The following is a 12,017-nucleotide window of genomic DNA, read 5'->3' on the forward strand; positions in this document are numbered from 1 at the left end:
CTAAACACGCCCTTAAATTTAGTATTTAAGGGCTCCCCTGAACCTAAGAATTTAGATTCCTGCAACTTACCGAAGAAGAAGACTGCTGAGCTGAAAACCCCTGCAGAAGAAGAAAGAAGACACCAACTGCTTTGGCCCCAGTCCTACCGGCCTGTCTCCTGCCTTCTAAAGAAACCTGCTCCAGGGACGCTTTCTCAAGGACCAGCGACCTCTGAATCCTCAGAGGACTGCCCTGCTTCAAGAGGAACAAGAAACTCCTGAGGACAGCGGACCTGCTCCAAAAAGACTGCAACTTTGTTTCAGAGGAGCAGATTTAAAGACCCCTGCAATCCCCGCAAGAAGCGTGAGACTTGCAACACTGCACCCGGCGACCCCGACTCGACTGGTGGAGAACCAACACCTCAGGGAGGACCCTCCGGCGACTCCGAGACTGTGAGTAACCAAAGTTGTCCCCCCTGAGCCCCCACAGCGACGCCTTTAGAGGGAATCCCCAGGCTCCCCCTGACCGCGACTGCCTGACTCTAAAATCCCGACGGCTGGAAAAGACCCTGCACCCGCAGCCCCCAGCACCTGAAGGATCGGAACTTCAGTGCAGGAGTGACCCCCAGGAGGCCCTCTCCCTTGCCCAGGTGGTGGCTACCCCGAGGAGCCCCCCCCCCTTGCCTGCCTGCATCGCTGAAGAGACCCCTTGGTCTCCCATTGATTTACATTGGAAACCCGACGCTTGTTTCTACACTGCACCCGGCCGCCCCAGTGCCGCTGAGGGTGTACTTTTTGTGTGAACTTGTGTCCCCCCCCCCCCTGGTGCCCTACAAAACCCCCCTGGTCTGCCCTCCGAAGTCGCGGGTACTTACCTGCTGGCAGACTGGAACCGGGGCACCCCCTTCTCTCCATTGAAGCCTATGCGTTTTGGGCACCACTTTGAACTCTGCACCTGACCGGCCCTGAGCTGCTGGTGTGGTAACCTTGGGGTAGCTCTGAACCCCCAACGGTGGGCTACCTTGGACCCTAATCTTAACCCCGCAGGTGGTTTACTTACCTGCAAAACCTAACAATACTTTACCTCCCCCAGGAACTGTGAAAATTGCACTGTGTCCACTTTTAAAACAGCTATTTGTGTTTTATGTGAAAAGTATATATGCTACTGTAATTATTCAAAGTTCCTAAAGTACTTACCTGCAATACATTTCAAATGAGATATTACATGTAGAATGTGAACCTGTGGTTCCTAAAATAAACTAAGAAAATATATTTTTCTATAACAAAACCTATTGGCCTGGAATTGTCTCTGAGTGTGTGTTCCTCATTTATTGCCTGTGTGTATGTACAACAAATGCTTAACACTACTCCTTTGATAAGCCTACTGCTCGACCACACTACCACAAAATAGAGCATTAGTATTATCTCTTTTTGCCACTATCTTACCTCTAAGGGGAACCCTTGGACTCTGTGCATACTATTCCTTACTTTGAAATAGTGCATACAGAGCCAACTTCCTACAGGGGCATATCTAAATCAGGCATTTCAAGATGGATAATTAAATGCATTTAGACTTGTTATGCCAAAACTAAAAGAACTTTGCCGTCACCTCCTAGAGCACACTGAACTCGTAAGATAGGACCATCTATGGCTTTCCTGGGCATTCTACCAATAACTGAAATTTGTAAAGCAGCCACATGGTCAACTCCACACACTTTTACTAAACATTACTGCGTGGATGAATTAGCATGCCAGCAATGAAATGTAGGACTTGCAAACACTGCAGTACCCACAGGTTAGCCTCTGCTTTCTGGAGTACACTGCTTTACAGTCTATGCAGAGCACGTATATCTAAAGACACACATGCCATTGAACGGATTATGTTACTTACCCTATAAGCATCTGTTTGTGGCATGTAATGCTGTAGATTCACTTGTGCCCACCCTTCCACCCCCAAACACCTGTGGCCATTGCAGTATTCTTTATACTTTCATATTCATGGACATCTCTTTCTAACACTTTACTCACACTCCATTCTCACCGCCTCCACGTAAACTATTGAGTTGAGTCCCATGTGCAGTATCACAGAGAGGAGGGGTCACTTTCCCTTGTGACAACAGACGCTTCTTCGAAGAAAAACAACTTGCACATATCCAGACCCAACAATGGATGGCAGGAGTATGCAGAGCATGTGAATCTACAGCACCACATGCCACAAACAGGTGCTTAGAGGGATCATCAAACTCACCAGCTTAAATTCATGAGTAGCGTTTCTAGTTTGAACTCTCTGTACAGAATCCTCATCCTTTTACTATTCATTGCGATGTCTGCTGCACAGTTAACTTTTTATACTAATGAAGAAGTACAGTTTTAATACACTGCCTGAGCCCAATGTACTGTTTGTTGTAACCACAGTTTTTACATGTACTGCACGCTGTTTTGTACCGACAGTCTGCTTTGAAGAATCAGGACTCTACCATTGTGGTATTGTTCCTGGCACTGTAACCTGATTCTTTTAATGCACCATGTTAGCCTTTAGGATAAGAGCAGATAGCCACTTGGACCTATCTAGGTTATTCCATGGCCGAAGAAATATCACATCAGCTTCTCCCTCCTGATGGAACATCGCTTGGTCCTTTTAGTGAACCACACCATCTTCAAAACCAGCTGTATCGTTTACAAAGCCATCAGGATGTATACACCACCTATCATACTGATAAGGACACCATTTTAGGTGGCTTCCAGCACACCTCAGTCTACCCACCATCAGACTGCAGATACAGAAGTGTGAAAATATTTGGAGGTTGGGGGGTCGGCCTACAAAAAACAGGTCTTTTCTGTCTATGTACCCAGGATCTAGAACAACATCCCATCATGTTCCGGGACTACCCTAACTCTTCTCCAATTTAGGAAAGAGATGAAGATACACCTTTTCAAAGATCACTACATCATGATGCGGTAGCAATCCACAGAGCAGCTATCCCTCTAATCACTTGTTCACCATATCTTCACTTTTGACCTTGTACAGCGCTCTGCTGCCTTTTGGCTAGGTTTACAGTATACATATACATATATAGGTGTTAAGCTTTTTTGTTTTCTGTATTGGTTCTGATGACTAGTGGTACCAAATGTAGTGAGAGCAACACCACAAGGAAAACTAGGTTCTTGAATTGTTTTCCTACTGTTTACATAATACACAGTACTCTGTGGTACAAACCTGCCTGCAAGTGCAATTCTGGTCAAAGGCAAAATATTTTCCCTAAGATACAAAGACCAAGGATTGTTGATTTGTAGACCAGCCTGCTTGCTGGCAGCAAAGCACAGTACGGATTTAATTTCAGACATTTGGAGACGAAATGGTATCCTGCAGCCTGGAGATTGTTTTAGCAGAAAAAAATCAAATCTGCCTAACCAAAAGAAAAATGAAATAGACATAGAGAACGAAGTTTTATAAATCACTTCTACTAAATCCAGTCCTCACTTGCCTAATGCCTTTTGGTCAACACAATTGACAATATCCAAAAAGAAGACGTCCTTCACATTGACCCACTTTTGCTGAGTTGAGCCAACCAGTCTTGGATTTCCACACATGCTACCCAATTCTCATCTTCTTGCTCTCTCACCTTCATCTGCTGGATACGTTTTGCATCATTTATCTCCCCCACTTTCATTTAGAACATCCTCCTTGTCCATCCTAGTGAGGTACAATTGTACAGCAAAAAAAGATAATTCCTGTTGGTGACTTTAAACCTGGCCTTAAACCTTGGTCAATGACAACTAAAAGATCTTTGCAGCAGCATTCCTTCAAACAAGTTTTTCCTTCGGCTGCATCAGAACTCTGCACAACAAAGGCCATTCAGTTGACGTTATGTTAACTTTAGTTAACTAATGACATCACTTGCCTCTCATATTCTGCTTTCTCTTCAATCAGTCTGTCATCAGTCTTGCCAGAATGTAAGAAAACTCTAGCCATCCTATAAATGCCTTGCAGCCTCCTCCAGTGTTTTCATTCTGCTGCTTCCACAAAACACTGAGCTAATCATTGGAGCCTTACTTTACACACCCTAGCAGCCCGAAGAGCCCTAGATCCAGTTGCCTCTATGATTAAGAGACTAGTATTCCAGACAACCATATAAGAAGTGTAATCACACCCTTGGTGACATCCGAACGAGTGCGTTGTTTAAGCAATGCTGGACAAAGCCACGTTCTTTACAAGACAAAGGCTTACCATATCTATCAACACAACCTAAAACATGGCTATCCTAACGGTCAAAAGACTTCACTGCAAGCCAGCCACTGAAAGCCCCAAAAAACTTCAAAGATCCTCCCTTTTTTAATTTACTGTTGCCACTAGACCCCAGTGCATTTTGCATAGTTCTTCAAGAATTCTGCAGCAACTCACACCGTTTCTTTGCACACAAAGATTGTACCATTTTCTACGATTAACCAGCCTTCGATCCTCCATGTTAGTTGAGAAAGATGTGCTGCCCTTCCTTGTTTGGTTTTATACTCGCCTGTCCTATAGTTTTTTCTTTTAGTGACCCTCACATCCGCCAGCACTACTTGAGGTGCTCTAGGTTTTTAATGTGTTGCAAAGATGTTGGGGTTCTCAAAATGTTAAATTGCAATCTGAATGTGGGGCTTGGACCTGTCTATTCATCTCCTCCTTTGCAGGGACTGACCGTATTGGCTGCAATTTTACAGGAGAGTTTGTAATTTTTACTTATACACGGGCTTTAAAAAGGTAAGCCTTGTTCCCTTTTCTTTGCCTTCCCTCTAGTTTGCTTTGATGCAGCTAAGTTCAAGTTTCTGAAGCACGTTTTTAAAAATAAGACACAAAATAATACATTGGTATAGGAGCCAAGTTGCTGAATTCTCAGCCGTACTCTCGCTGCCCAATTTGATTCCTATCCATCAGGATGAAAGTAACGTTTTGTTATTCTTTCACAGACGCATGAAAATCGTGAACACTTGGTTATGATGGAAAAGTTCCTTGGACCATTACCCTCACGTATGATTCGCAAAACAAGGTGAGAGTTGCCCTGTAAACCTTACCTTCTTCCTGATCGCAGGTATATTTGTGTTAGGAACAGCTTACATGTGGATGGTTTATCATTTCATCTTTTTGCCTGTGAAGAATTCAATCTGATAGAGACTTATAGCTGTGGATTCCTTACCTTGGAATTATACTCAGGCGTTGGACTGGATCTTGAAGATGTTCTTGTTTAAGTGGTGGTGTTCGACTCCACGTGGAGTTGTCCACGCCAGATGGGACGTGCGCGGTGCTTATATAGGTGGCATCACAGCGCATGACATCAGTTCTTTTCTTTCTGTGCCAGTCAGCGCACATCCAGAGAGAGCTACCCCGTCACTTTTTGACTGCCTTTTTTCAACCATATGTCTAAGTCTTTGGAGAATGTTTCTCCTTGTGTGGCAGCTATGTCCACTACAAGAGCTGGCTTCAAGTCTTGCGGAGCATGTCACCGACAGATGTCAGTGATGGACTTCATCTTGTTTGCACTGGTGCCTCGAGTGTGACAGTGACGCAGAGACCTGGGTTGACTACCAGGCTATGCACTACAAGGCCTTGAAGAAGCGAATCCCTCAAGCTCCTAGCCTTTTGAGATGCAACACCACATAACTCTTGATCCTGGTTAAGAGGAAGATCGCGGCATCATTGCAGAGCCATCGATCTTCGTCAAAGTTCTTTGGGTAAGTCCAACAAAAAGTAAAAGAGCAAGAAGACGAAGAGGTCTTAGACTTCCTCCCACCAGTCAAAGTCATCCAACGAGACGAGGGAGTGTTGTCATTTGAGGCCTGGCTCCGTGGTTGCACCGGGCCAGCACTGCGCCTTCCAAGAGGGAGACCCTAAACAGCCCTGAAGAGGGATTGGTCACCTAGCAAGGTGACCACCTATAGGGAGGGGGCTGTGACATCACCTGCCTGTCCTGGCCACTAAGATGCTCCCAGAGGCCTCTGCCCACCTTGGTTTCAAGATGGCAGAACCAAGTGGCCACCAGAGGAGCTCTGGGAACCAGCCCGGGGTGATGATGGACAGGGGAGTGATTACTCCCCTTTCCAATGTCCAGTTTCGCACCAGAGCAGGGACTGGAGGTCTCCGAACCGGTGCAGACTGGTTTATGGAGGGAAGGCACCAAATGTGCCTTTTAAAGCATACCAGTGGCTTGGGGAGGCTACACCCCCCAAGCCGTGTAACACCTATGTTCGATGGCATCTGTCGCTGTAGATACGCATGTTCTGCAATAGCTCGCCATCTGGTGTTGGGCCGGAGTGTTACAAGTTGTTTTTCTTCGAAGAAGTCTTTCGAGTCACGGGACCGAGTGACTCCTCCTTTTGTCTCCATTGCGCATGGGCGTCGACTCCATCTTCGATTGTTTTTTTTCCGCCATCGGGTTCGGACGTGTTCCTGTCGCTCCGAGTTTCGGAACGGAAAAAATAGTTAATTTCGGAAGATTTTCGTCGGTATTGTTGCGTTCGGGATCGGCGTACTTAGATTCAACACCGCATCGAAGATCGAAGAGCTCCGGTGCCCTTCGGGGTAGTTTTTCGATCCTCCGTTGGGGCCTGGTCGGCCCGACCGCGTGCTGAGGAACGCCGATGGAACGGACCCCGTTCCGTTTCTGCCCCAAATGCCACAATAAATACCCCTACACAGACCAACACTTGGTCTGCAACCTGTGCCTGTCACCTGAGCACAGCGAAGACACCTGCGAGGCCTGTCGTGCGTTCCGGTCCCGAAAAACACTCCGAGACCGTCGAGCCAGAAGACTTCAAATGGCGTCCGCACCGACAGCCCGACGGGAGTTCGAGGAACAGGAAGAGGAAGGTACCTTCTCGATCCAAGACTCAGACTCCGAAGGATTCGACGATACACAAACCGTGAGTAAGACGTCGAAAACCACACAAAGAAACATTTACAAGGCCCAGGGGACGCCACTGCCACCAGGCCATGGCTCGACCCATAAATTCGGTGACCGACCGTCGGCACCGAAAAAGGCCCAAACAGTGCCGAGATCGTCCGACTCCGGTCGAGACACCGGCACGCAGCCTTCTCGGGACCGAGAAAGTGCTGGAGACAAGCCTCGACACCGAGATGCCGGTGTGGACACGGCTCGACGCCGAGACAGCGGCACCGAAACAGATCGACGCCGAGAGGTTTCGGCCCCGAAAAGGAAAAAAGTCACCTCGGAGCCGAAAAAACACGCAGACAAAGTTTCGATGCCGAAACAAACTGCAAGCGACCCAGCTTCGGGCTCTTATACAGAAGAGCACTCGCTAACCTCCCAAATGCAAAAGCATAGGTTTGAGGAAGAGCTACAAGCAACTGATGCGGACCATACGCAAAAGCGTATCTTCATTCAGCAGGGGACAGGAAAAATAAGCACCCTTCCCCCCATTAGGAGAAAGAGAAGGTTGGAGTTCCAGACGGAACAAGCACCACAACCAAAAGTGGTGAAAAGAGTTACACCACCACCCTCTCCTCCGCCCGTGATTAACGTTTCACCAGCACAAACGCCATCACACTCCCCAGCTCACACCACCATGAGCCAGGGTGACCAAGACCAGGACGCATGGGACCTATACGACGCCCCAGTGTCAGATAACAGCCCAGAGGCATACCCTACAAAACCATCTCCACCAGAAGACAGCACCGCGTACTCTCAGGTGGTGGCTAGAGCAGCACAATTTCACAACGTAAGCCTCCACTCAGAACAGGTCGAGGATGATTTCTTGTTCAACACACTCTCCTCCACCCACAGCTCCTACCAAAGCCTGCCTATGCTCCCTGGTATGCTCCGGCACGCAAAAGACATATTTAAGGACCCGGTCAAAAGTAGGGCAATCACACCAAGGGTGGAAAAAAAGTATAAGCCGCCTCCTACGGACCCGGCTTTCATCACAACACAGCTGCCACCAGACTCTGTTGTTGTAGGAGCAGCTAGGAAAAGGGCCAACTCTCACACTTCTGGAGATGCACCACCCCCAGATAAAGAAAGCCGCAAGTTCGATGCAGCTGGTAAGAGAGTCGCAGCACAAGCTGCAAACCAGTGGCGCATCGCGAACTCCCAGGCACTACTTGCACGCTATGACAGAGCCCACTGGGACGAGATGCAACATCTCATTGAACATCTGCCCAAAGACTTCCAAAATAGGGCAAAACAAGTGGTTGAGGAGGGACAGACCATCTCCAACAACCAGATCCGTTCCTCCATGGACGCTGCAGATACAGCTGCACGGACAATTAATACATCTGTAACTATCAGAAGGCATGCATGGCTCCGAACGTCTGGATTTAAACCAGAGATTCAACAAGCAGTTCTCAATATGCCTTTTAATGAAAAAGAACTGTTCGGTCCAGAAGTGGACACAGCGATTGAGAAACTCAAAAAAGATACAGACACTGCCAAAGCCATGGGCGCACTCTACTCCCCGCAGAGCAGAGGGAATTACAGCACATTCCGTAAAACGCCCTTTCGAGGGGGGTTTCGGGGTCAAAGCACACAAGCCAGCACCTCACAAGCAACACCGTCCACTTACCAGGGACAGTATAGAGGAGGTTTTCGGGGACAATATAGAGGAGGGCAATTCCCTAGAAATAGAGGGAGATTTCAAAGCCCCAAAACCCCTACTACTAAACAATGACTCACATGTCACTCACCCCCTCCACACAACACCAGTGGGGGGAAGAATAGGTCATCATTACAAAGCATGGGAGGAAATCACTACAGACACTTGGGTTCTAGCAATTATCCAACATGGTTATTGCATAGAATTTCTACAATTCCCTCCAAACATACCACCAAAAGCACAAAATTTAACAACACACCATTCCAATCTCCTGGAGATAGAAGTGCAGGCACTATTGCAAAAGAATGCAATCGAATTAGTGCCAAACACACAAATAAACACAGGAGTTTACTCACTGTACTTTCTGATACCAAAGAAGGACAAAACGCTGAGACCAATCCTAGACCTCAGAGTAGTGAACACTTTCATCAAATCAGACCACTTCCACATGGTCACACTACAAGAAGTATTGCCATTGCTAAAACTGCACGACTACATGGCAACTTTAGACCTCAAGGATGCTTATTTCCATATACCAATACACCCATCGCACAGGAAATACCTAAGGTTTGTATTCAAAGGAATACATTACCAATTCAAGGTACTGCCTTTCGGATTAACAACCGCACCAAGAGTCTTTACCAAATGTCTAGCAGTGGTCGCAGCACACATAAGAAGGCAGCAAATACATGTGTTCCCATATCTAGACGACTGGCTAATCAAAGCCCATTCGTTAATAGAGTGCTCAAATCACACAAATCATATCATACAAACCCTCTTCAAACTAGGGTTCACCGTCAATTTCACAAAATCCAAAATTCTGCCACGCAAGGTACAACAATACCTGGGAGCCATAATAGACACATCAAAAGGAGTAGCCACTCCGAGTCCACAAAGAATTCAAAATTTCAACACCATCATACAACGCATGTATCCAACACAAAAGATACAGGCAAAGATGGTATTACAACTCCTAGGCATGATGTCATCATGCATAGCCATTGTCCCAAACACAAGACTGCACATGAGGCCCTTACAACAATGCCTAGCATCACAGTGGTCTCAAGCACAGGGTCACCTTCTAGATCTGGTGTTAATAGACCGCCAAACTTACCTCTCGCTTCTGTGGTGGAACAACATAAATTTAAACAAGGGGCGGCCTTTCCAAGACCCAGTGCCACAATACGTAATAACAGATGCTTCCATGACAGGGTGGGGAGCACACCTCAATCAACACAGCATACAAGGACAATGGAACGTACATCAAACAAAACTGCATATCAATCACCTAGAACTTCTAGCAGTTTTTCAAGCACTAAAAGCTTTCCAACCAATAATAGTTCACAAATACATTCTCGTCAAAACAGACAACATGACAACAATGTATTATCTAAACAAGCAGGGAGGGACGCACTCCACGCAGTTAAGCCTGCTAGCACAAAAAATTTGGCATTGGGCAATTCACAACCAAATTCGCCTAATTGCACAGTTTATACCAGGGATACAAAATCAACTCGCAGACAATCTCTCTCGAGATCACCAACAGGTCCACGAATGGGAAATTCACCCCCAAATTCTGAACACTTATTTCAAACTCTGGGGAACACCTCAGATAGACTTGTTTGCGACAAGGGAGAACGCAAAATGCCAAAACTTCGCATCCAGGTACCCACACAAACAATCCCAAGGCAATGCCCTATGGATGAACTGGTCAGGGATATTTGCTTACGCTTTTCCTCCTCTCCCTCTCCTTCCTTACCTGGTAAACAAACTCAGTCAAAGCAAACTCAAACTCATATTGATAGCACCAACTTGGGCAAGGCAACCCTGGTACACAACGCTGCTAGACCTATCAGTGGTACCCTGCATCAAATTGCCCAACAGGCCAGATCTGTTGACACAGCACAACCAAAAGATCAAACACCCAGATCCAGCATCGCTGAATCTAGCAATCTGGCTCCTGAAATCCTAGAATTCGGGCACTTACAACTTACCCAAGAATGTATGGAAGTCATAAAACAAGCAAGAAGGCCATCCACCAGGCACTGCTATGCAAGTAAATGGAAGAGGTTTGTTTGCTACTGCCATATTAATCAAATACAACCATTACACACAACTCCAGAACATGTAGTGGGTTACTTGCTTCACTTACAAAAATCTAACCTAGCTTTCTCTTCCATTAAGATTCACCTTGCAGCAATATCTGCATACCTGCAGACTACCTATTCAACTTCCCTATATAAAATACCAGTCATTAAAGCATTCATGGAGGGCCTTAGGAGAATTATACCACCAAGAACACCACCTGTTCCTTCATGGAACCTAAATGTTGTCCTAACTAGACTTATGGGTCCACCTTTTGAACCCATGCACTCCTGCGACATACAGTTCCTAACCTGGAAGGTGGCATTTCTCATCGCCATTACTTCCCTGAGAAGAGTAAGCGAGATTCAGGCGTTTACTATACAGGAACCTTTTATACAACTACACAAAAATAAAGTCGTCCTAAGGACCAATCCTAAATTTTTGCCAAAGGTTATTTCACCGTTCCATCTAAATCAAACAGTGGAACTTCCAGTGTTCTTTCCACAGCCAGATACCGTAGCTGAAAGGGCACTACATACATTAGATGTCAAAAGAGCATTAATGTATTACATTGACAGAACAAAGAACATCAGAAAGACTAAACAACTCTTTATTGCATTTCAAAAACCTCATGCAGGAAACCCAATTTCAAAACAAGGTATAGCCAGATGGATAGTTAAATGCATCCAAATCTGCTACCTTAAAGCTAAACGACAGCTGCCCATTACACCAAGCGCACACTCAACCAGAAAGAAAGGTGCTACCATGGCCTTTCTAGGAAACATCCCAATGCAAGAAATATGTAAGGCAGCCACATGGTCTACGCCTCACACATTCACCAAGCACTACTGTGTAGACGTGTTATCCGCACAACAAGCCACAGTAGGTCAAGCTGTATTAAGGACATTATTTCAGACTACTTCCACTCCTACAGGCTGATCCACCGCTTTTGGGGAAATAACTGCTTACTAGTCTATTGCAGAACATGCGTATCTACAGCGACAGATGCCATCGAACTGAAAATGTCACTTACCCAGTGTACATCTGTTCGTGGCATCAGTCGCAGTAGATTCGCATGTGCCCACCCGCCTCCCCGGGAGCCTGTAGCAGTTTGGAAGTTACCTTCAATTATTTATATATGTATCATCTCAACCTTAAATAGGTGCATACTTAGTCACTCCATTGCATGGGCACTATTACTACAATTCAACTCCTACCTCACCCTCTGCGGGGAAAAACAATCGAAGATGGAGTCGACGCCCATGCGCAATGGAGACAAAAGGAGGAGTCACTCGGTCCCGTGACTCGAAAGACTTCTTCGAAGAAAAACAACTTGTAACACTCCGGCCCAACACCAGATGGCG

General features: G+C 46.3%; 1 protein-coding gene across 4 annotated transcripts in view; it reads left to right on the forward strand.

The window, feature by feature from the left end:
* The window catches only part of CLK3 (CDC like kinase 3), a 211,341-nt gene that overhangs the window by 122,884 nt on the left and 76,440 nt on the right, over positions 1-12,017 (forward strand). For all 4 annotated transcript variants that reach the window (XM_069222125.1, XM_069222126.1, XM_069222127.1 and 1 more), the window contains one exon: positions 4,930-5,009. In XM_069222125.1, the coding sequence (XP_069078226.1) occupies positions 4,930-5,009 (80 nt within the window). The remainder of the gene's footprint in view (positions 1-4,929; positions 5,010-12,017) is intronic.

Source organism: Pleurodeles waltl, chromosome 3_1, assembly GCF_031143425.1.
Source record: "Pleurodeles waltl isolate 20211129_DDA chromosome 3_1, aPleWal1.hap1.20221129, whole genome shotgun sequence".
Lineage (NCBI taxonomy): Eukaryota > Metazoa > Chordata > Amphibia > Caudata > Salamandridae > Pleurodeles > Pleurodeles waltl.